We start from the raw sequence: 27,539 nt of genomic DNA, 5'->3' as shown, positions 1-27,539 counted from the left end.
ACATGCTCTGGGCTCTATAGAGGCCCTCTACTGTAACTGTATAACACCCCAGTGTTGGTTTCAGAGATGGATGGGAGGGACTAGAAAAGACGACCCAAAACCACATCTGGCTGGGAATACATTTTTCAAATCTATTGATCACTTAGAAGCCATTGAAGCTCTGTGGTTGGCCTCAGGTGAACTGGATGGGGGATGTGTTGTGTTGATGGCAGGGAGGCTGAGGTGCTGCAGAGCCCGGAGCCATGGTGAGATGGGCCAGGTTTAAGACACCACAAACTTGGTGTGCACCAGCAGTGACAGAGCCTGGGCAACAAAAGCCATGGTACATCAGCAGCAGATGTTAGGCCCTGTGGGGAAGTTGCAGAGTACAATGATGAGACCGCTCACTGCATCCTCAGCCATGTGCACCAGGCGTGATAAGACTGCACACAGCCAAGGTGTGGAAGGATTTAAGAGATAGGCAGGTGTCTGTGTGCCGCCTCCTACATGTTTACTATCAATGTGTAGCAAGGTGTTAGGGTAGCATCCCCTGGTGTGCATGGGACACGGAACCTTTGTTTTAACCAAATACAGTACAATCCCCTTGTTCTTACCTCTTTCCTTAATTTCTGTTCTCCCCCATCCCCCTAGCGATTTGCATTTAACCATTCCTCTGAGCATAAACAAGGAAATATGAAAGGCTTCCCTGCAACACTTCAGACCTTCATTCAGCCCCCCTTCAGCAAAATCTGTTCCCAGCAGGGATTTGAGCCCAGACTCAGAGGGTGGGGGTAGAGGGGAAAACAGAACCAAAATAAACAAAGCAGAGGAAATCTGGGCTAGCACAGATGTTCCTGAAGTTCAGTCCCGGGGCCAAAAGACTAGTTAGTGCTGATCATGGATGTAGACAATGGTAAACCGATTACTTATTAGCCACTAATTTAATTGTGATCACAATGTGTTAATTTCACCTTCCAATTACATATTGGGGTGAAATCGCTTTGAACGCTGTTGGACTGCTGTTAAGAGATTACTGCTCAAGGAAACATATTGATGGAGAAATCTAAATAATGAAGACTGGTCTAGAAACGTATTACCAGGATAGAAGAGGAAAGCCTCTCTCTGGGGTATAACCTCATCCAACAAAAGCCTCTCTCTATGCAATATGCATACAGACTGCATGGAGAATGGAGGGCCCATTGTGCTAGAGCAATCTACTCTGGAGAGGAATGGCTATGGAGGGCTCAGTGAACAGCTTGCTTGAGAGAAACCAAAGTGACCAGTGTGTGTGTGTGTGTGTGTGTGTATGTGTGAAAATATGTCTTTGTGGTTCTAGGGCATGTCAAACAGGAAAGATTCTCCATACTTTCTGTTTCTAGTTCAGTGCACACCCTCATATCAGGATGTGGTTTCCCTAATAGTCAGCATGCGGGAAATAATTAGAATGTTATAAAAACAGGTTCACCAAAGTCACCAAAAACAGACATGAGATCCAGGCCAGGGAGATGGCAGGGGGCAGGGGAGGTATCAGATCCAGGCCAGGTTGATGGCAGGGGGCAGGGGAGGTATCAGATCCAGGCCAGGTTGATGGCAGGGGGCAGGGGAGGTATCAGATCCAGGTCAGGTTGATGACAGGGTGCACGGTAGGTATCAGATCCAGGCCAGGTTGATGGCAGGGGGCAGGGGAGGTATCAGATCCAGGTCAAGGAGATGGCAGGGGAGGTAGCAGATCCAGGCGAGGGAGATGGCAGGGGAGTTAAGAGATCCAGGCCAGGGAGATGGCAGGGGAGGTATTAGATCCAGGCCAGGGAGATGGCAGGGGGCAGGGGAGGTATCAGATCCAGGCCAGGGAAATGGCAGGGGCAGGGGAGTTATGAGATCCAGGCCAGGGAGATGGCAGGGGAGTTATGAGATCCAGGCCAGGGAGATGGCAGGGGAGTTATGAGATCCAGGCCAGGGAGATGGCAGGGGAGGTATCAGATCCAGGCCAGGGAAATGGCAGGGGCAGGGAGGTATCAGATCCAGGTCAGGTTGATGACAGGGTGCACGGTAGGTATCAGATCCAGGCCAGGTTGATGGCAGGGGGCAGGGGAGGTATCAGATCCAGGTCAAGGAGATGGCAGGGGAGGTAGCAGATCCAGGCCAGGGAGATGGCAGGGGGCAGGGGAGGTATTACATCCAGGCCAGGGAGATGGCAGGGACAGGGGAGGTATCAGATTCAGGCCAGGGAGATGGTAGGGGGCAGGGGAGTTATGAGATCCAGGCCAGGGAGATGGCAGGGGAGTTATGAGATCCAGGCCAGGGAGATGGCAGGGGAGTTATGAGATCCAGGCCAGGGAGATGGCAGGGGAGGTATCAGATCCAGGCCAGGGAAATGGCAGGGGCAGGGGAGGTATCAGATCCAGGCCAGGTTGATGGCAGGGGGCAGGGGAGGTATCAGATTCAGATTCAGGCCAGGGAGATGGTAGGGGGCAGGGGAGTTATGAGATCCAGGCCAGGGAGATGGCAGGGGAGTTATGAGATCCAGGCCAGGGAGATGGCAGGGGAGTTATGAGATCCAGGCCAGGGAGATGGCAGGGGAGTTATGAGATCCAGGCCAGGGAGCTGGCAGGGGAGTTATGAGATCCAGGCCAGGGAGATGGCAGGGGGCAGGGGAGGTATCAGATTCAGGCCAGGGAGATGGTAGGGGGCAGGGGAGTTATGAGATCCAGGCCAGGGAGATGGCAGGGGAGTTATGAGATCCAGGCCAGGGAGATGGCAGGGGGCAGGGGAGTTATAAAGAGTAAGGCAAGATGTTGATAGAACTTAGAGTGAGACATTTGCTCAACATTTATTACAATTTAAACTCAAACCAGTACTGCAGTCAGAAACCATTTTGAGTAAACCGACAGTTTTTATGTAATATGTGGGGCATATCTGAAAAAAACTCTAGATCATGATATCATTATAAGAGCATTATTCCTGTGTTTGCTTAGGGGTTGGTAAATTATTAAATGAAAAAAAAAGTTATCATGGCACAACAAAAAATGTTTCTAAATAACTTGTGTCGAAAGAATGACTTGTACAAAGAACATGGGGGTGAGAATGAAGTAATAATAATAGCAACCGCGGCTTATTTGAAGCTTGCTATGAAAAATACTCTACTACAGGCCAGACACTTTAAATTATTGACACTTCAAATCATTATGTTAGGGCTTTCATTATCTCTGTAATGTGTGGTTCTGGTAGGGGGTGTGACCATTCTCTGCAAGAATGGTGACTTGGTGGAGGGACGTGGTGGAGGGACATGATGGAGGGACATGATGGAGGGATGTGATGGGGGGATGTGATGGAGGGATGTGATGGAGGGACGTGATGGAGGGACATGATGGAGGGACGTGATGGAGGGACATGATGGAGGGACATGATGGAGGGACGTGATGGAGGGACATGATGGAGGGACGTGATGGAGGGACATGATGGAGGGACATGATGGAGGGACGTGGTGGAGGGACATGATGGAGGGACGTGATGGAGGGACATGATGGAGGGACATGATGGAGGGACGTGATGGAGGGACGTGATGGAGGGATGTGATGGAGGGATGGTATGGAGGGATGTGATGGAGGGATGTGATGGAGGGACGGGATGGAGGGATGTGATGGAGGGATGTGGGAGCAATTAGAAACATATTCATCATTAAAACAAGGAGAGCAGAGCAAATGGTGGGAATCATCACCTCCCTCCCAAAGCCATCTTCAGGACAGACTCCCTTCCTCACACTGGTTTGTGGATAAGGCTCCTCTTCTGGCCACAAGCAGTTTGTGTTTCAGAAGAAGTGAAATATGTAACTTTTTTCTATATTTACAAGACACATAAGTCCAGATGGATTTTGTCCTTTTGATTGAGTATTTTATAGAATTTCTTGACATCTTTGATCATCTCAAAAAGTGTCACTTTTGCTCCCAGGTCAAGAAACATCACAAAAGCATACCCCCCTTTCCAATCCATATCCCGGCCCTTACCTTCTCCTGTGGCAGGCCAGTGATGACCACAGACAATTATCCAGACAGATACAAAAATTACCATAGCATGTTGTTATTTGGACATGGGGAGTATTGGAGGGTGGGGGATGCCGGTTGAAAGCAACCACAACAAATGTTCAAGTCCATCATCAACTCCATCAATCAATGGTTAAGGATGTCCAATAGTGGCCATGGGTGACAGAGAGAGTGTCCACATTCATCTGGTTAGAGTCCGAACACTGTCAGGCACACTGGCTGGCAAATGTCTGTGTTGTTAACAGGCAATATCCATCCCCAGTGGCAGTTCACCACAGTCAGTGAGTTCATCTGGAGGTCGAAGGAACATCAACGTGTCAGCCAGTCCAACAAGCCCCCACGAGGCACTGGGCTCTGTGTCTGCACTGTCTCTGAGGGAGTAGTGGGCAGCACAGGAGCAGTACATCACCAACCCACCAGAATACCAACCTACCGGTCACCTCACAAACAGTTACAAGAAAATGAAGCATTGCTTTGAGAAATCAAATATGTAAAATGGCTTGCTAGGCCTTCACAGGTGGTAAGAGATTCAACCTTCAGTTGACGTCCCTCGAAGGACCTGCAGACATCCTTGTTAACTGCTTTGCCCAATTTGATCAAACTGAGCATCGCAAAGCATTGGCATTTTAAAGAGCTTCATTCTGCCCTAATACTTCACTTCCAGCTATTCCATTTAAAGGATTTAATGAGATAGATATCAACCCACGAATTCCCCGGATCATAGAGAGTATAATACATGGTGGGCCAATTCCAGCCAGCTGCCAAATCTCGACAAGCCATTACACATGCTTGCTATATTTTACCTATAGATCGGACTACATCAAATGATCTTTTTGTAATGACAACTTGGCAAACGGAGTAGGCTCCGCAACCATTTACAGACACAGGCCTCGGCAGCCTGCGTAGACCATATCATGTGATTTGGTTGTACACGTCTGTATACAGGTGGCAGATGTACATTTATAAAAAAGTAAACCATCCAAAGCGTGTATTTAATGTGTACCAGTTTGGATGTTTTCAGAAACAAAAAGTATAAAGAAAACAAATGCTAGTATGTACATCTAAAATAACACATCTTTGGTATGACATGAGCACATGAATAGAACTTAGCACGAGACTGTGACCTCCATGGAAATCATACAATGCTCCACTTCTTCTCCCTTGCCACGTCATTCTCCTGTTCAGAAAAATTTGCTCGTTTTAATGAAATAATGATTCCCATTAGATAGCATTATGGCCGCTGACTGGCAATTTGAATGGGAATAACAGCAAGCCTTTGAGCTCTGGTAAACATGATTTTGTATCATGATGTCTCTCTTTCTTTATATCTCCCTCATTTCATTTTCCTCCAGAAACCTTGTTTATTGCACATTCCTTTTTCACTCCAAACACAGCGTGAAAGAACTGTCATTATCCATTCCCTGGTGCAGGCACCCTACAATGTTGTCGCTGTATGGGCCAGAGCTGTAACCAAAGCGATGTTAATGTTAACGTGTCATGCATGTTGCATCACGTTTCAAGTTTCCCAAGAGCCAGGAGGAGGGGAGTAGGAGGGCCACTTTGAAGTGTTTGGAAAAATAAAGAGAGATGATAGCAGAACTCCCAGGATGCATCAGCCTTCATAATGATCACATTCCGGGTGCCAGATGCCAAAGGCATCTAGCCATGTAAATTGATATTTTTTTGTTTTCTTCTCCTCACCTCGGCCCCCTTGTGGCTTCCCATGCCAATGTGCTAAAAAAGGCCCCAAAGAACCACTCCGCTCCATCGCCCTCTATTCAAGAGTCATGGTGGATCTGTGGCATCCCCACCCTGCCTCAACTGACAGCCTATCGCTCCAGCTGTTAGCGTCCAAAGGTGAGCGTGGTGGTGCGTTCTGGGGGAGGGAAGGGACCACCGGTGCCCTCGGATGGGACTCTAAGGATAGAGGGCGGTGAGCGGGGCCTGGCCCTCACCCCCATGGTGGCAGAGGGCACAGTGGGCAGGGCTACAGTCTGTATGGTGGCCCTCTCGCGTGGCCCCAGCTCCTCCAGGCCCTGTGGGGGGCCCTCGTAGCCCATGTTGAGCCGCAGGGGCTGATGGGCTTGGCAGTAGTCCACGATAGGCTGCTCATACCGGTAGTACGTTAGGGCGCCCATCTGGTGCGGGGCCTGTTTAGAAGAGGGAGGGAGGGAGGGAGGGGGAGGGAGGATGACGCAGGGATTGAGAATGGCAGAGGGAGAGAGAGAGAATGTTGGAGAAATTAGGTGGGAGAGGAGGGGCAGAGAGAAAAAAACATCAGAGATGTCAATCTCAAATGCTTCCATTTTTTTGTTGAGATCTCTGAGCACTCTAGATATCAACAAGCAGTTGGGAACAAATAATCATGAATAATTATAATAATATCTACAATTCAAACAAATATTTTTGTCAAACAGTGAGTCGTTTGTCAGAAAACAATAACAATGTGTATCAATTCCCTAAATGAGTAATTAATTTACATTTGAGTCATTTAGCAGACTCTCTTATCCAGAGTGATTTACAGTTAGTGGATTCATCTTAAGACAGCTAGCTGGAACAACCACATATCACAGTCACTTATCGTTCTATGTCATTTCAGCAAGCCATGACACCATCTCAGATTATTCTGAAATCTTTTCTGTAGTTAAAAACAGAATAGATGAGCATTCCCGCAAAATTATTTTGCTGACATTTAATTTGATCTCTGGGAAATTAATTAATTGATTGTACCCAAATTGGCCCTTTTAATTAAAAGGATTTACATTCAATTATATTTATTATATATTTACATTACATATCAGTATAGTACCCATATCAGTATAGTACCCAACATCTGATTTGGACTATTGAGAAAGACATGAAGAAGATCCGTTTCGGATCAAAACATTGTCAACAAAGAGGTGAATTGGGATATTCAACATTATGGACGAACACCCCACACACCATGCCACCCATGAACACCCCACACACCATGCCACCCATGAACACCCCACACACCATGCCATCCATGAACACCCCACACACCATGCCACCCATGAACACCCCACACACCATGCCATCCATGAACACCCCACACACCATGCCACCCATGAACACCCCACACACCATGCCATCCATGAACACCCCACACACCATGCCACCCATGAACACCCCACACACCATGCCATCCATGAACACCCCACACACCATGCCACCCATGAACACCCCACACACCATGCCATCCATGAACACCCCACACACCATGCCATCCATGAACACCCCACACACCATGCCACCCATGAACACCCCACACACCATGCCATCCATGAACACCCCACACACCATGCCACCCATGAACACCCCACACACCATGCCATCCACGAACACCCCACACACCATGCCACCCATGAACACCCCACACACCATGCCACCCATGAACACCCCAAACACCATGCCACCCATGAACACCCCACACACCATGCCATCCATGAACACCCCACACACCATGCCATCCATGAACACCCCACACACCATGCCACCCATGAACACCCCACACACCATGCCACCCATGAACACCCCACACACCATGCCATCCATGAACACCCCACACACCATGCCACCCATGAACACCCCACACACCATGCCATCCATGAACACCCCACACACCATGCCACCCATGAACACCCCACACACCATGCCACCCATGAACACCCCACACACCATGCCACCCACGAACACCCCACACACCATGCCATCCATGAACACCCCACACACCATGCCACCCATGAACACCCCACACACCATGCCATCCATGAACACCCCACACACCATGCCACCCATGAACACCCCACACACCATGCCATCCATGAACACCCCACACACCATGCCACCCATGAACACCCCACACACCATGCCATCCATGAACACCCCACACACCATGCCATCCATGAACACCCCACACACCATGCCACCCATGAACACCCCACACACCATGCCATCCATGAACACCCCACACACCATGCCACCCATGAACACCCCACACACCATGCCATCCACGAACACCCCACACACCATGCCACCCATGAACACCCCACACACCATGCCACCCATGAACACCCCAAACACCATGCCACCCATGAACACCCCACACACCATGCCATCCATGAACACCCCACACACCATGCCATCCATGAACACCCCACACACCATGCCACCCATGAACACCCCACACACCATGCCACCCATGAACACCCCACACACCATACCATCCATGAACACCCCACACACCATGCCACCCATGAACACCCCACACACCATGCCATCCATGAACACCCCACACACCATGCCACCCATGAACACCCCACACACCATGCCACCCATGAACACCCCACACACCATGCCACCCACGAACACCCCACACACCATGCCATCCATGAACACCCCACACACCATGCCACCCATGAACACCCCACACACCATGCCATCCACGAACACCCCACACACCATGCCACCCATGAACACCCCACACACCATGCCACCCATGAACACCCCACACACCATGCCACCCATGAACACCCCACACACCATGCCATCCATGAACACCCCACACACCATGCCATCCATGAACACCCCACACACCATGCCACCCATGAACACCCCACACACCATGCCACCCATGAACACCCCACACACCATGCCATCCATGAACACCCCACACACCATGCCACCCATGAACACCCCACACACCATGCCACCCATGAACACCCCACACACCATGCCATCCATGAACACCCCACACACCATGCCACCCATGAACACCCCACACACCATGCCACCCACGAACACCCCACACACCATGCCACCCATGAACACCCCACACACCATGCCACCCATGAACACCCCACACACCATGCCACCCATGAACACCCCACACACCATGCCACCCATGAACACCCCACACACCATGCCACCCATGAACACCCCACACACCATGCCATCCACGAACACCCCACACACCATGCCACCCATGAACACCCCACACACCATGCCACCCATGAACACCCCACACACCATGCCATCCACGAACACCCCACACACCATGCCATCCACGAACACCCCACACACCATGCCACCCATGAACACCCCACACACCATGCCATCCACGAACACCCCACACACCATGCCACCCATGAACACCCCACACACCATGCCACCCATGAACACCCCACACACCATGCCATCCACGAACACCCCACACACCATGCCATCCACGAACACCCCACAAACCATGCCACCCATGAACACCCCACACACCATGCCACCCATGAACACCCCACACACCATGCCATCCACGAACACCCCACACACCATGCCATCCACGAACACCCCACACACCATGCCACCCATGAACACCCCACACACCATGCCACCCATGAACACCCCACACACCATGCCATCCATGAACACACCACACACCATGCCATCCACGAACACCCCACACACCATGCCACCCACGAACACCCCACACACCATGCCACCCATGAACACCCCACACACCATGCCACCCATGAACACCCCACACCCCACACACCATGCCACCCATGAACACCCACACACCATGCCATCCACGAACACCCCCACACCATGCCACCCATGAACACCCCACACACCATGCCATGCACGAACACCCCACACACCATGCCACCCACGAACACCCCCCACACCATGCCACCCATGAACACCCCACACACCATGCCACCCATGAACACCCCACACACCATGCCACCCATGAACACCCCACACACCATGCCATCCACGAACACCCCACATACCATGCCACCCATGAACACCCCACACACCATGCCACCCATGAACACCCCACACACCATGCCACCCACGAACACCCCACACACCATGCCACCCACGAACACCCCACACACCATGCCACCCACGAACACCCCACACACCATGCCACCCATGAACACCCCACACACCATGCCACCCATGAACACCCCACACACCATGCCACCCACGAACACCCCACACACCATGAACACCCCACACACCATGCCACCCATGAACACCCCACACACCATGCCACCCATGAACACCCCACACACCATGCCACCCATGAACACCCCACACACCATGCCACCCACGAACACCCCCACACCATGCCACCCATGAACACCCCACACACCATGCCACCCATGAACACCCCACACACCATGCCACCCATGAACACCCCACACACCATGCCATCCAAGAACACCCCACACACCATGCCACCCATGAACACCCCACACACCATGCCACCCATGAACACCCCACACACCATGCCACCCACGAACACCCCACACACCATGCCACCCACGAACACCCCACACACCATGCCACCCACGAACACCCCACACACCATGCCACCCATGAACACCCCACACACCATGCCACCCATGAACACCCCACACACCATGCCACCCACGAACACCCCACACACCATGCCACCCACGAACACCCCACACACCATGCCACCCATGAACACCCCACACACCATGCCACCCATGAACACCCCACACACCATGCCACCCATGAACACCCCACACACCATGCCACCCATGAACACCCCACACACCATGCCACCCACGAACACCCCACACACCATGCCACCCACGAACACCCCACACACCATGCCACCCACGAACACCCCACACACCATGCCATCCACGAACACCCCACACACCATGCCATCCACGAACACCCCACACACCATGCCACCCACGAACACCCCACACACCATGCCATCCACGAATACCCCACACACCATGCCATCCACGAACACCCCACACACCATGCCATCCACGAACACCCCACACACCATGCCACCCATGAACACCCCACACACCATGCCATCCACGAACACCCCCACACCATGCCACCCACGAACACCCCCCACACCATGTCCCCCACGAACACCCCACACACCATGCCACCCACGAACACCCCACACACCATGCCATCCACGAACACCCCCACACCATGCCACCCACGAACATCCCACACACCATGCCATCCACGAACACCCCACACACCATGCCACCCACGAACACCCCCCACACCATGCCCCCCACGAACACCCCACACACCATGCCACCCACGAACACCCCACACACCATGCCACCCACGAACACCCCACACACCATGCCCCCACGAACACCCCACACACCATGCCCCCACGAACACCCCACACACCATGCCACCCACGAACACCCCACACACCATGCCACCAACGAACACCCCACACACCATGCCCCCCACGAACACCCCACACACTATGCCAATCCCACCCCAACAACTGTCTGACAAGTAGTATGGAGCTGCACTTTGAGTATTGGTTCTATGTAATTTATTTCCGTGCAAATCCGGTGATGTTTTTTTCCCTGTTCAGAGACATTAGCAATTGAAGTTGCTTGTATTATTTACCATATATTTGTGTGAAAGTACCAGGTGCCATTGTTCCTGCTACTGCCACACCCTTAGCCATTATCCATTTTGCTGGTCTCTTGTGTTTATTAAATGGATCACAACATTTTCTTTGCAAATGTGGGTAGAAACACAATAGCTTTTGCTAGATATCTTTTTACCCAATGTGAGCGTAGCATCTGTCTTATTATACGGTGTACACCATGCTGATTTCTATTTTCAAATAGACATGCAGACGTCCACATACATAAATATGTCGTACATAAAAGAGAGGATCAGTGTAAACTGAAGCAGAGATCCATAGAGTCTAGACAACCACAAATGATACAAAATCAGACACAGACACAGGATGTTCACTGCTGTTACAGCATTCTCCCCTCATTCAAGTACAATGACATAACTCAAAATCACTATGCTCGCTCCATCACCATGTCACTTGTGTCAGTGCCAGAAGCACTCGTCACATTTGGTGTTGTGTCAAGTCTCCCATTCCCTCCCCAACCGGAGCACAGTGCCAAACAAACAGATGAGGGACTTCCAGCGTTTTCCCCAACTCACTGCCTGAGTTCACTGCCTTAACAAAGGCCAATTAGTGGAGGTTGAAAGGTGCCCAGAAACAACAGTGAGAGATGGCAGTCGTCTGGAATGAAACACATGTGCCTGACAGCGATGATAGACGATCAGATCTTACAATGGCGGCTGTGACAAGAAACAAACAAAACAAACAACAACAACAACAAATAGGGAGCGAAGAAAGAAAACAGAGAGAGAGATAAATAATTCCAAGGGTGCTGTCTTGTCTGGGAGGACACTGCATCAATTCAGCCCTATAAGTTCTCTAGTCTGTTGGCTGACAGAGCAAAAACAAAATGAGCCTCCTCTTTGGGTAACATGGATTCAAGGTTTATACAAGAGTAGAAGTCATGGACCCAGTCAGTTGAGCAAGATCAGTCATTCAGATAGTTGAGTTACCACAGGCAGAATAGTCCCTAAGTGTGGAATAACAATCAAAGTAGTCGTGCGCAAAGTTAAAGAGATCAGACGGATACAGAACATATAGTCCCACTGAGCTATATTGACTTGATTTGGTGTCTAATGAGCAGGGTTGGGGCCAATTCCATTTTAATTCTAGTCAATTCAGAAAGTAAACAAAATGCCAATTTCCTCATTGAAAAGCACTGAAGAGAATTGGAATTTCAGACTACTTCCTGAATTGACAGGAATTGAAATGGAATTGACCCTAACCCTGTTAAGGCATAGGTTCCAATTCCTGACTAGTCTGACTGGGAACTGGCCTATGTCAATAAATACAGAAAACAAAACGAACTGTACAGACTACAGAGAAAGTATGACCTCTTTTCACAAATCTGTCCCTCCCCCTCTCTCAAATGGACTCCATTAAGCTAGACCTATACTCATTACATTATGTGCACTCAGCGGATTACTCCCCCCTCTCTCTGAGTCTCTCCTCCCTCCTCCCTCCTCCCTCCTCCCCCCACACACCCCTCCCCCTTATGATTAATTAACGGATATTAACTCCTAACTGTTTCAGTGGATTCTGTCGAAGTGCCAGGGCATAAATCTGCCCAGAATGCTAGGAATGTGTGTGTGTGTGTGTGTCAGAGAGAGAGAGAGAGAGAGAGAGAGAGAGAGAGAGAGAGAGAGAGAGAGAGAGAGAGAGAGAGAGAGAGAGAGAGAGAGAGAGAGAGAGAAAGAGAGAGAGAGAGAGAGAACCTGTTAACACACACCTGGCGGTCTAGCAGCAACTCCACAGCACTCTCTGGCCTCGGCGTTGTGTGATTGAATTGTCTCCTCAGAGAGGAGTGGAATGGAATTAGGTGTAAATCTCAGACTGATGCGCTTGGTGTGATGAACCAGCTTAATTGGCTTACATTGTTATTTTTGTTTGTCTCCAAAGAGAGAAAAATGTCCCCATTGGTTAATATTTATAACAGTGACAGTGCCTCGGGCAAAGACAATGCAAATGGTTCCCTTGGACCGCTTCGCCGAAACACTTTCACTTTGATCCTCTCAGCTCCGCCTCGTCTGTCTGTCTGGGCACTAGGATACTATAGCAAAGGGGAAAGATGGAGAGCGGACCCATACTCATGCATTTGCAATATGACCTTACAGTATGTTTCCAGGTAGTCTCTTAGGAACCAGGATATGAGAGTGAATCAGAGCCATTGATTCTCTGTGCTGTGGAAGGTCACATTCAGAGAAGTGTATCCATCGCACATGCCTGCTACTCATTACGGATAGCAGTGTGCACAGTGACCGGAAACGCACTGTCATTTGCAGCTGCTAAAAAAGAATACCGTGTGGAAAGACATTACCATAATTTATTTCAATGTGATATCTATATTTAATTCAATGTAATTCACTTGTCATGAAAATACTTCACTTACTCTGATTATACAGAATAGAAATAATTGTGTTCCAGAGTGCTGATTGGGTAAGGTACTTATAATGCTATCAGGGGTAAAGCTCTGTTTTCATCATGTGTTTGCAACGTGAGTGATCTCCCTCTCTATGTGTGTGTGTGTGTGTGTCTGCTGAACTGTAGGCCTAAATATATACATTAAAATAAATAAAAAATTGCCACATGCTTCGTAAACTACAGGTGAAGACCAACAGTGAAATGCTTACTTTTGCAGTTAAAGATTTTTAAAAAAAGTGACATTAAAATATAAATAATGTCACAAGGAATAAATACACAGTGAATCATGAATAACAATAACGAAACAAATAACATGGCTATATGTGTGGCCTATACACTGAGTGTACACAACATTAAGAACACCTTCCTAATATTGAGTTGCACCACCCCCTTTGCCTTCAAAACAGCCTCAAAGCTTTCACCTGGATTCACCTGGTCTGTCATGGAATGAGAAGTTGTCCTTAATGTTTCGTACACCCAGTGTATGTGTGTGTGTGTCACTGTGTAGGTGCGTCAGTCTGCAACATTAATGTTGTCCTTTCCTTGCGTGCGGGTTTAGATGGCACAGATATTGCACTGGGGGCATCCATGACATGGAGCCCACCAGACAGTTTTTCAGCTCCAGAAAAACAGACAGTGTCTGAGGGGAAGTATAGCCAAACATCACTACATTTACAAAAACAAAGCATGACCCCAGAGGAAAGCAGCTGCAATCCATGTACGTGCAGTCCATTACCGTGTGGCCATTTGCATCTGTGTGTTTGTGTGTTCGTGTGTGTGTGTGTGTGTGTGTGTGTGTGTGTGTGTGTGTGTGTGTGTGTGTGTGTGTGTGTGTGTGTGTGTGTGTGTGTGTGTGTGTGTGTGTGTGTGTGTGTGTGTGTGTGTGTGTGTGTATGTTTGTGTGTATGTTTGTGTGTATCAAATCATAGCAAATTTTATTAGTCACATGCACCGAATACAACAGGTGTAGAACTTACAGTGAATTGCTTACTTACGAGCCCCTAAACGACAGTGCAGTTTCAAAAAATATGGATAAGATTAAGCGATAAAAGTAACAAGTAAAAAATAAAAATAGCAATACATACAGGGGGGTGCTGGTACAGAGTCAATGTGTGGGGGCACCGGTTAGTATGTGTGTGTGCCCGTGTATGTGTGTGTGCCCGTGCTAGCTAAGTGAGTGAAGTGAACATTCTGTGATTCCTATTCCATTCCGTAAGCAATCATCATCTGCTGTGAAACAAACCCAACAGTCTAACAAATGACTAAGCTTGTCGTAAGGACCGGATGTTGGGACAACCTTAAGGGCAGTAATTAGCAGGAGACAGCTAGATCAGGTGCAAAATAGTGTCCAGTGAAGGTAGTTCCAGGTGAATGACAAAATCCAATGAATATTTACAAAATGAACAGACTCTCAAAATACAGGTTTGAATCGGAAACCTAAGCCTCAATCAGGCCTACCTTGCCAAACCAACTATAGCAGATTGGGGTATACCAGGCTATGGACAGCCTCCCCACGCAGCTCACATACCAGAGCTGAACATAACTCCGGCTCACATACCAGAGCTGAACATAACTCCAGCTCACATAACAGAGCTGAACATAACTCCGGCTCACATACCAGAGCTGAACATAACTCCAGCTCACATACCAGAGCTGAACATAACTCCAGCTCACATACCAGAGCTGAACATAACTCCAGCTCACATACCAAAGCTGAACATAACTCCAGCTCACATACCAGAGCTGAACATAACTCCAGCTCACATACCAGAGCTGAACATAACTCCAGCTCACATACCAGAGCTGAACATAACTCCAGCTCACATACCAAAGCTGAACATAACTCCAGCTCACATACCAGAGCTGAACATAACTCCAGCTCACATACCAGAGCTGAACATAACTCCAGCTCACATACCAGAGCTGAACATAACTCCAGCTCACATACCAAAGCTGAACATAACTCCAGCTCACATACCAGAGCTGAACATAACTCCAGCTCACATACCAGAGCTGAACATAACTCCAGCTCACATACCAGAGCTGAACATAACTCCAGCTCACATACCAGAGCTGAACATAACTCCAGCTCACATACCAGAGCTGAACATAACTCCAGCTCACATACCAGAGCTGAACATAACTCCAGCTCACATACCAGAGCTGAACATAACTCCAGCTCACATACCAGAGCTGCTCATAGGTGAAACAGGTACCTTTATATATATGGCCCTTCCCTATGGACCAAACCATTAACCATGGAGCTCTTTACCCAAATATGGCATATCAAATCATGTAACAGACATCTTCATTATACCCACATTTACATATTCCATCTAAATAAACATCTGAAACATTCCTAGCTTATCTGCAGGCCAACAGGTGGGAAAACATACTCCTTATGGAGCCACGCACCCATTTTGCCTGGACATGACAGACAAGACATGAAGCTTCGAGACACGCGAACTTCAAACACAGGACGCATTACAATATTTAAATAAACACACTTTTTCTCGTCAGTGTAGCAAGTGCTCATGTGCACCTAAACATCACATCCACTGGGAGGATTGCAACGTGGTAAATTACTGCATTTAAACGTGAAACTGAAATACGTCACAATGCAACTTGACCAAACATTTCCACTACACATAAATAGCCTTGCGCACAGTAAATACCCATGATACTGACAAAAGTATATATATTTAGGATAAATTAATTACTACATAAAGTATGTGGGGAAACATGAACTCCCTAAACAGCTTATAAGGGGAGTTATAATGCGCGTTTGTGACCAGAGCTACCGAGTCAGCTTTGTCACAAAACTCTTCACCCAGGCTTTTGGCCCTGTCTACAGAGCTTTGACACCCTCTGTCCTCAGTCATAATTTGGCAGATAGCCTTGGAAGTGGGGCAGAGTTTTCCTTTATGGGTGTGTTATCCAGGTGTGTTATCCACATGTGTGTATTTAAATCTAAGTGTTTCTCTAAACAAGCTGTTACCCTCCTGCTAATTCCTTAATGCACGCCACTCCCTTTATGTGCACTGCAGTATTGATTACAGGTCTCTGACACCACACAAATTAACCGGCTTCACTCCACACATAAGCACACACACACACACGCATTCACATACACACACTCATACAGAGCTAAATAAAATGTTCGCTGCCCCCTTCACGCACCAGCATCTGCCCACCGTTGATGCACTGTGTCCTCAGCTGTACAGACACTAGAGGAGGTTCTAAGGACAGATCACAGCAAATGGGCCTTGAAATGTTAGTCAATGCTCAACACGGGTCCCCCTGTACTGCATTCCCAAGTTTTTCTCTTGTACTCCATGCCCTAGTCTTTCACATTCAACACAGAGCATTATTACGGCTGCTATTGATTTCTCTGCTGCGTTTCTGCGGCTGCATGGAAAAGTAGTACGGCTAAAATGGCCAACAACTCGAACCTCTCATAGTTTGACAGGCTCTGTAGCTGCTACTGGGAATATAAAACACTTGCTTCTCCACTCAGAGTGGGAACAAGAGATTCTGTCGTGACATTTCATGTACTGCTCTTTTAGTCCACAGTTCCTTGCATCGCTCAAGGATAAATCTGTGTCTGCACTGTCCTGACACAGGGGTCAACGACCTTAGATTCATTCATTAGGGAATCTGTCTGTAGACTCTTATCTTTTTTTTTTATTCAATAGAAGGGCTTAGTGTGTTTGCTCATTCAAATCATCACAAGTGTCCCCCATGAATAAGGATGGGGCTTATTCAGTTAACTCAAACAAAGGGGATGAGAATTAATGTAAAAAGACTACAGGGTGTCCTTGTAGGTACTTCACATGGCTTTCATTTAGTCTAAGTCAGCAAAGGGCTATAAGTTCTAGAGTGAGTCATCTGTAGTTCATCATGGTAATGCCGGGTTGACCGAAAAGACATACTGTAATAATGAGTAAAAAGCTGTCCTCTACACAGTCTGACTAATGCAAACACTCAAACAACAAGTGCAATTATTTTTTATTTTTTTACCTAGGCAAGTCAGTTAAGAACAATTTCTTATTTTCAATGATGGCCTAGGAACAGTGGGTTAACTGCCTGTTCAGGGGCAGAAAAACCTTGTCAGCTTGGGGGTTTGAACTTGCAACCTTCTGGTTACTAGTCCAACACTCTAACCACTAGGCTACCCTGTCTGGCAAGATAAATAGAAAAACGGGTATAAAGGAAGTTATGGTGAGGTGTTATTTGTGTCAAAGGGATACCATTAGTTTAATATTTTTCTGCTATTCTTTGTGAATTTAAACTTTCCAGATTACTTGGCCTGAACCCTGGGTGCTCTGTCGAAGTGATGACCACAGGGCAAAATAAGGACTGTGTGGCCAGTCTTGGCTCGACGCTAGGCTGTATCTGTCTGAATTTAATCAAAGATATTGGGAAGGAGTGAGCCTGACGTTGTACAGGCTATTAAAACCTGATTAATAAGACATGTCAGGATGACCTAGGTGACCGCCATCCCAATATACAGAACTTTAACTTACCTAGCTATCTCCGTCCCTGTCTCTTCCTGTCCTTCCCACTCTCTAGGTGCTTCTACACCTGCATTGCTTGCTGTTTGGGGTTTTAGGCTGGGTTTCTGTACAGCACTTTGAGATATCAGCTGATGTACGAAGGGTTATATAAGGGCTATATAAATAAATCCAATTTGATTTGATTTGACTCTAATATACAGAACTTTAACTTACCTAGCTATCTCCGTCCCTGTCTCTTCCTGTCTCTCCCACTCTCTAATATACAGAACTTTAACTTACCTAGCTATCTCCGTCCCTGTCTCTTCCTGTCTGTCCCACTCTCTAATATACAGAACTTTAAATTACCTAGCTATCTCCGTCCCTGTCTCTTCCTGATCCGCCCACTCTCTAATATACAGAACTTTAACTTACCTAGCTATCTCCGTCCCTGTCTGTTCCTGTCTCTCCCACTCTCTAAATATAAACAAGACTCTCACTGTTGCCGCCTGCTATAGACCACCTTCTGCCCCCAGCTGTGCTCTGGACACCATATGTGAACTGATTGCCCCCCATATATCTTCAAAGCTCGTGCTGCTAGGCGACCTAAACTGGAACATGCTTAACACCCCAGTCATCCTACAATCTAAGCTTGATGCCCTCAATCTCACACAAATTATCAATGAACCTACCAGGTACCACCCCAAAGCCGTAAACACGGGCACCCTCATAGATATCATCCTAACCAACTTGCCCTCTAAATACACCTGTGCTACCAAGTTCTCAGCGATCACTGCCTCATTGCCTGCATCCGGAATGGGTCAGCGGTCAAACGACCTTCACTCATCACTGTCAAACGCTCCCTGAAACACTTCAGCGAGCAGGCCTTTCTAATTGACCTGGCCGGGGTATCCTGGAAGGATATTAATCTCATCCCGTCAGTAGAGGATGTCTGGTTATTTAAAAAAATGCCCTCCTCACCATCTTAAATAAGCATGCCCCATTCAAGAAATTCAAGAAATTTCAAGAAATTTAGAACCCGGAACAGATATAGCCCTTGGTTCTCTCCAGACTTGCCCTTAACCAACACAAAAACAACCTATGGCGTTCTGCATTAGCATCGAACAGCCGCCGTGATATGCCGGTCAACAGCACTGCACCCCCCACAGCAACTCGCCCAAGCCTTCCCCATTTCTTTTTCTCCCAAATCCAGTCAGATGATGTTCTGAAAGAGCTGCAAAATCTGGAACCCTACAAATCAGCCGGGCTAGACAATCTGGACCCTTTCTTTCTAAAATGATCTGCCGAAATTGTTGCCACCCCTATTACTAGCCTGTTCAACCTCTCTTTCATGTCATCTGAGATTCCCAAAGACTGGAAGCAGCTGTGGTCATCCAGACCTATATCTATCCTACCCTGCCTTTCTCAGGTGTTCGAAAGCCAAGTCAACAAACCGATTACCGATCATTTCGAATCCCACCATACCTTCTCCGCTATGCAATCTGGTTTCAGAGCTGGTCATGGGTGCACCTCAGCCACGCTCAAGGTCCTAAACGACATCTTAACCGCCATCGATAAGAAACAATACTGTGCAGCCGTATTCATTGACCTGGCCAAGGCTTTCGACTCTGTCAATCACCACATCCTCATCGGCAGACTCGACAGCCTTGGTTTCTCAAATTATTGCCTCACCTGGTTCACCAACTACTTCTCTGATAGAGAGTGTGTCAAATTGGAGGGTCTGTTGTCTGGGCCTCTGGCAGTCTCTGTGGGGGTGCCACAGGGTTCAATTCTTGGACCGACTCTCTTCTCTGTATACATCAATGATGTCGCTCTTGCTGATGGTGAGTCTTTGATACACCTCTACGCAGACGACACCATTCTGTATACTTCTGGCCCTTCTTTGGACACTGTGTAAACAACTCTCCAGGTGAGCTTCAATGTCATACAACTCTCCTTCCGTGGCCTCCAATTGCTCTTAAATACAAGTCAAACTAAATGCATGCTCTTCAACCGATCGCTGCCTGCACCTGCCCGCCTGTCCAACATCACTACTCTGGATGGCTCTGAATATGTGGACAACTCCAAATACCTAGGTGTCTGGTTAGACTGTAAACTCTCCTTCCAGACTCACATCCTCTCCAATCCAAAGTTAAATCTAGAGTTGGCTTCCTATTTCGCAACAAAGCATCCTTCACTCATGCTGCCAAACATACCCTTGTAAAACTGACCATCCTACCAATCCTCGACTTCGGCGATGTCATTTACAAAATAGCCTCCAATACCCTACTCAATAAATTGGATGCAGTCTATCACAGTGCCACCCGTTTTGTCAACAAAGCCCATATACTACCCACCACTGTGACCTCGCCAAACCCAGTGGCTCCAGGTCATCTACAAGACCCTGCTAGGTGAAGTCCCCCGTATCTCAGCTCGCTGGTCACCATAGCAGCACCCACCAGTAGCACGCCCTCCAGAAGGTATATCTCTCTGGTCACCCCCAAAACCAATTCTTCCTTTGGCCGCCTCTCCTTCCAGTTCTTTGCTGCCAATGACTGGAACGAACTACAAAAATCTCTGAAACTGGAAACACTTATCTCCCTCACTAGCTTTAAGCACCAGCTGTCAGAGCAGCTCACAGATTATTGCACCTGTACATCGCCCATCTATAATTTAGCCCAAACAACTACCTCTTTCCCTACTGTATTTATTTATTTATTTTGCTCCTTTGCACCCCATTATTTCTATCCCTTCTTTGCACATTCTTCTACTGCAAATATTGTATTTACTTTGCCACCATGGCCTTTTTTTTGCCTTTACCGCCCTTATCTCACCTCACTTGCTCACATTGTATATAGACTTATTTTTCTACTGTATTATTGACTGTATGTTTGTTTACTCCATGTGTAACTCTGTGGCCAGGTTGCAATTGTAAATGAGAACTTGTTATCAACTTGCCTACCTGGTTAAATAAAGGTGAAATAAAAAAAATAAAAAAATATATACAGAGCTTGAACTTAGCTAGCTATCGCCGTCCCTGTCTCTTCCTGTCTCTCCCACTCTCTAATATACATAACTTTAACTGAGCTAGCTATCTCCGTCCCTGTCTCTTCCTGTCTCTCCCACTCTCTAATATAGCGAACTTTAACTTACCTAGCTATCTCCGTCCCTGTCTCTTCCTGTCTCTCCCACTCTCTAATGTACATAACATTTTAACTTACCTAGCTATCTCTGTCACTGTCTCTGCCTTTCTCGCCCACTCTCTGACTCACTTGTATTGTCCTTTCTCCAAAGGTATTTGCTTGTAATAGAAATAAACATGAAATAGGTAAGAGATGCATCTCTAAATGGTAGGCAGCACTATGAGGTCACTCAATTTCCTCATGATCTCATCCTCCTCGGCCGTATCGCTCTAAGACAGTAAAAGCACTGGGAGTTATTGTTCTTGTACTGTAAGTACCAAACAAAGGAAGGTATATATATAATACAGGTGCAGCAGGTTCAACAGCACAAAAATGCTATCTGGACGAAGGGGTTTTACTCATAAAGTTGATTTCCCGTTTCAACAGAATTTCATTTAGGGCTTACACAGCTGAAAAGGGGAGTTTGCTGTGAAATGTCAGGCTGTAATTATAGTGTGGTGTAATGCTGCTCCTCTCTCCTCGCCCACCACTCTTTGTATGATTGCATTAGCGAGAAGGTACAGCAGTGTGAGAAGCAGCCTCGGTGCAATGCTGGGTAGCTTATTTGAGTGTGGCATCGCTTCGTTTGACTGTTTTCTTTATGTGATTAAGTGTGTGTTTATGTGTGTGTTTGAGTGAGTGTGTGTGTGATACTGCGTATTCTAATGAGTGAGCATCACAGCCACTAATTTTAATTAAAGCAACAACCACTTATTTGGTAGTAATTATGATAGATTGTGGACTGCTGAATTAATGAGGGGATGTACGTTTTAAACTGTAAAAAATAATTAACCATGTGGGCTAAAGTGATGGGGGAAAAAGAATCCAGGTTGTTGGAAACAGCCCCTAAAGAGATATGTTGTTTTCATACACGCAGCGTACATCGTGATCACTCTTCACAATCAAAGAGAACATTTCACTGAGAAACCTTGACCAGGCTGCACCTCTGAGGCTGGTGCATCACAGAGCTGAATATCAATCAGAGGTAATGGATACAGGTTAGGACTGCTAGGCAGGAAGCTAGGCACGATTCAGACAGTGTAGGGCCAGGTAATTAGTGTAACGACTTGGCACATTCCTAGACCTTGATGCAGCACTGCAAGAGACGGAAATGGCACAGCTGCTTCCCCTATAAACTTTTCCTAACAATTTCTCTTTCTCTCTGTCTCTCTGTTTCGCTTGCTCTCAATCACTTGCTTGCTCTTTGAAACGTGCACACAGATAACAACAATACAATATGCACCCAGCAGCACAGGTGCACACAGAGACACATGCAAATACTGAGTGACAAGACCAGTGTTTCTCTACTAAACGTGGTTAGATGCCTGCTTTGCAAATGGTAATTAAAACAGCTTGGATCCTCAAATCCCTGATAAATATTTCATTAGGTGGCTCTTGGTGGATGCTATTGTTGACAGCACAAAAATATTTACAATGGCCTTTAGAAATTATTGCACCCACAGGGACATCACCTACTCACACACAAATAACAAAAATCCTAGACAAATTCATATACGTAATACTTGCTCATAACAGTAAATTCACATAACAACATATCAGTAGTTTTGAGTTCCAAAAAGTTGGTGTAAAAGAGGTAAATACATTTTGCTATCTATTAATAAGGACACGTCACCTGGCACAGACAACCGGAATGGTAAAATGCTGAGGTTAGTAGTGGAATACATTGCGACTCCTGTTTGCCACATCTTCGGTTTAAGCCTAGAAGATGGTGTGTGCCCTCAGGCCTGGGGGGAGGCAAAGGTCATTCCGCTGCCCAAGAATAGTAAAGCACCCGTTAATGGTTGAAACAGACGACCAATCAGCCTGTTACCGATGCTTAGCAAAAAAACATTTTTAAATAGTGTTTGATCAAATACAATGTTATTTTATAGAAAGAAAATTGAGCATGCTTATAGGGAAGGGCACACAACATGCTTGACACTAACACAAATTACTAATGATTTGCTGAAAGAAATTGAGAATAAGAAGATTGTGTGAGCTGTTTTGTTAGACTTCCGTGCTGCTTTTGATATCATTGATCATAGGCTATTGCTGAAAAAACGTAGGTGTTATGGATTTACACCCTCTGCCTTATCATGATTGAGAATTACCTATCTAATAGAACACAGAGGGTTTTCTTTAATTGAAGCGTATCTAATGCAAATTTGGTTAACTGTGGTGTACCGCAGGGTAGCCGGCTTGGGTCATTATTGTTTCTGTTTTTACTAATGACCTTCCACTGACCTTGAAAAAAGCCTGTGTGTCTATACACGCTGACGCCTCAGCAGTATACATGCCGGCTACGACAGTAAAATGAATAACTGACCCCCTTAACATAGAGCTTCAGTCAGTTTTAGAATGGGTAACTAGCATTAGGCTGGAAATATCTCAAAAAGTAAAAACATAGTTTTTGGGATAAATCACACACTCAACCCTAAACCTCATCTAGATATATTATTGAATAATGTGGTGATTGAGCAAGTTTAGAAGACTAAACTGCTGGGTGTAACCCAAGATAGCAAGCTGTCATGGTCAAAACATATAGACTCAATTGTTGCCAAAATGGGAAGAGGTCTGTCCATGATAAGGTGTTGCTCTGCTTTCTTGACGTCTCAATCAACCAGACAGGTCCTACAGGCCCTAGGTTTGTCACACCTGGACGACTGCCCAGTTGTGCAGTCATGTGTGGCAAAGAAGGACCAAGGCAAATTTCCGTTGGTCCAGAACAGAGCTGCACATATTGCACTTAGATGAACACGGAGGGCAAATGTCAATGACATGCATGTCAATTTCTCCTCACTATTGGTCTTTGTGCGAGGTGTTCATGTGTTGAAGGAACCGAACTGTCTGTTCAAGCAGTTCGGACACTAATCGGTACCACACAAGACATGCAATCAGAGGTCTCTTCACAGGTCCCAGGTCCAGAACAGAGGCTGGGAAATGCACAGTATTAAATGGAGCTGTGATTACATGGAACTCTCTGCCACCCCAGGTAACTCAAGCTAGCAATAAAACCAGATTGAAAAAAACTGTAAAAAGAACACCTTACTGCACAACAGGGACTGTGAAGAGACACACAGACATTTTTATATATTTGGTATTGTAATTTGCATTGTATTACACACTGCTCAAAAAAATTAAGGGAACACTAAAATAACACATCCTAGATCTGAATGAATGAAATATTCTTATTAAATACTTTTTTCTTTACATAGTTGAATGTGTTGACAACAAAATCACACAAAAATTATCAATGGAAATCAAATTTATCAACCCATGGAGGTCTAGATTTGGAGTCACACTCAAAATTAAAGTGGAAAACCACACTACAGGCTGATCCAACTTTAATGTCCTTAAAACAAGTCCAAATGAGGCTCAGTAGTGTGTGTGGCCTCCACGTGCCTGTATGACCTCCCAACAACGCCTGGGCATGCTCCTGATGAGGTGGCGGATGGTCTCCTGAGGGATCTCCTCACAGACCTGGACTAAAGCATCCGCCAACTCCTGGACAGTCTGTGGTGGAATGTGACGTTGGTGGATGGAGCGAGACATGATGTCCCAGATGTGCTCAATTGGATTCAGGTCTGGGGAACGGGCGGGCCAGTCCATAGCATCAATGCCTTCCTCTTGCAGGAACTGCTGACACACTCCAGCCACATGAGGTCTAGCATTGTCTTGCATTAGGAGGAACCCAGGGCCAACCGCACAAGCATATGGTCTCACAAGGGGACTGAGGATCTCATATCGGTACCTAATGGCAGTCAGGCTACCTCTGGTGAGCACATGGAGGGCTGTGTGGCCCCCCAAAGAAATGTCACCCCACACCATGACTGACCCACTGCCAAACCAGTCATGCTGGAGGATGTTGCAGGCAGCAGAACGTTCTCCACGGCGTCTCCAGACTCTGTCACGTCTGTCACATGTGCTCAGTGTGAACCTGCTTTCATCTGTGAAGAGCACAGGGCGCCAGTGGCGAATTTTCCAATCTTGGTGTTCTCTGGCAAGTGCCAAACGTTCTGCACGGTGTTGGGCTGTAAGCACAACCCCCACCTGTGGACGTTGGGCCCTCAAACCACCCTCATGGAGTCTGTTTCTGACCGTTTGAGCAGACACATGCACATGTGTGTCCTGCTGGAGGTCATTTTGCAGGGCTCTGGCAGTGCTCCTCCTGCTCCTCCTTGCACAAAGGCGGAGGTAGCGGTCCTGCTGCTGGGTTGTTGCCCTCCTACGGCCTCCTCCACGTCTCCTGATGTACTGGCCTGTCTCCTGGTAGCGCCTCCATGCTCTGGACACTACGCTGACAGACACAGCAAACCTTCTTGCCACAGCTCGCATTGATGTCCTATCCTGGGCTGCACTACCTGAGCCACTTGTGTGGGTTGTAGACTCCGTCTCATGCTACCACTAGAGTGAAAGCACCGCCAGCATTCAAAAGTGACCAAAACATCAGCCAGGAAGCATAGGAACTGAGAAGTGGTGTGTGGTCACCACCTGCAGAACCACTCCTTTATTGGGGGTGTCTTGCTAATTGCCTATAATTTCCACCTGTTGTCTATTCCATTTGCACAACAGCATGTGAAATTTATTGTCAATCAGTGTTGCTTTCTAAGTGGACAGTTTGATTTCACAGAAGTGGGATTGACTTGGAGTTACATTGTGTTGTTTAAGTGTTTATTTTTTAATTCTTTATTTTTTTGAGCAGTGTATATTGTATTATGTAGGTTTATGTATATTAAGTATTCTATTTGGTGTGTTTTGTTTCCTGTTTGGACCCCAGGAAGGGGGTAATTGGGGATACTAGTAAAATACTACATACTAAACACACACGTGCACACGCATGCACATACTCAGAAAGATGTTTTCACAAATTGGTTTTTCTATCTTTTCTATCTCACCCATTTACACACAATACACCATAATGACAAAGTGAGAATGTGTTGTTTTGCAAATGCATTGAATATGAAATATGAATATGAAATACAAAAATATGAAATACAGAAATACAGAAATATATGTATTCACAGCCCTGAGTCAATACATGTTGTATTTGTATATTGACTCAATAATACTTAATAATAATACTTATTATTATAATACTTGACTTCGATGTTTCATTTGTAATTAATTTGCAAAAATGGCAAAAACATAATTCCACATTGACATTATGGATATTGTGTATAGGCCAGTGACACAACTTCTCAATTTAATCCATTTTAAATTCAGGCTGTAACACAACACAATGTGGAAAAAGTCAAGGGGTGTGAAAACTTTCTGAAGGCACTGTACACATCTGACTGACAGCGTCTCTCACCACGTCCACAGCCTCTACGGTATAGCCCTGTCTGTGTCAGATCAATACCAAGGCAGTTATTGAGGCTAAGGTACATCTGTTTTTCTACCAAGTCCTTACCACAGCCAACAGTACAGCCCTGTTTGATATTCTCTGATATGATGATCACATGCTTCGTAAATAACAGGTGTAGCCTAACAGTGAAATGCTTCGAGAAAAAGAATATAATGATAACTATACATCTTTCTATTAAGATGTATAGTTAAGTAAGACTTCACAACGGGGCTGATGCTGATTCAGTCTTACCGGCTATGGATTCCTCTCTTCTGGATCAATCACACAAAAAACTTGACATGTCTGAATGCCTCACTGCACAGAGCATTCTCTGGGGAGGAGGAGAAGGAGAGATATACAGTGGTGCTACTCTTGTCCTTACTCCTCCCTTCCAATCATGTAGGATTCATTCACTTTCAGTTTCGACTTAAAAGTGGGCCGGTGGTTCTCCCCTGTTGCTGTAATTGCTGTTTCCCGGTGTCTGTGATACCTCAGGTAGACTGTCTGACGTGCTAAATGACTTCCTTGAGGTAACCCGAAGCAGCACTGTCTATATAATAAGAAAAGGCTGATATTAAAGGACGCCTGGAATCACAGTAATCC

General features: G+C 46.8%; 1 protein-coding gene across 1 annotated transcript in view; it reads right to left on the bottom strand.

The window, feature by feature from the left end:
• Nucleotides 1-2,053: 2,053 nt before the first annotated feature.
• Nucleotides 2,054-27,539, bottom strand: part of LOC118387601 (leucine-rich repeat transmembrane neuronal protein 4) — a 128,684-nt gene continuing 103,198 nt past the window's right edge. The window contains exon 3 of the mRNA XM_035776134.2: nt 2,054-6,169. Within this exon, the coding sequence (XP_035632027.1) occupies nt 5,864-6,169 (306 nt within the window). The 3' untranslated portion in view covers nt 2,054-5,863. The remainder of the gene's footprint in view (nt 6,170-27,539) is intronic.

Source organism: Oncorhynchus keta, chromosome 9, assembly GCF_023373465.1.
Source record: "Oncorhynchus keta strain PuntledgeMale-10-30-2019 chromosome 9, Oket_V2, whole genome shotgun sequence".
Taxonomy (NCBI): Eukaryota; Metazoa; Chordata; class Actinopteri; order Salmoniformes; family Salmonidae; genus Oncorhynchus; species Oncorhynchus keta.
Note: the sequence above shows the minus strand (reverse complement) of the source record. Positions and strands in the feature narration are given on the sequence as shown.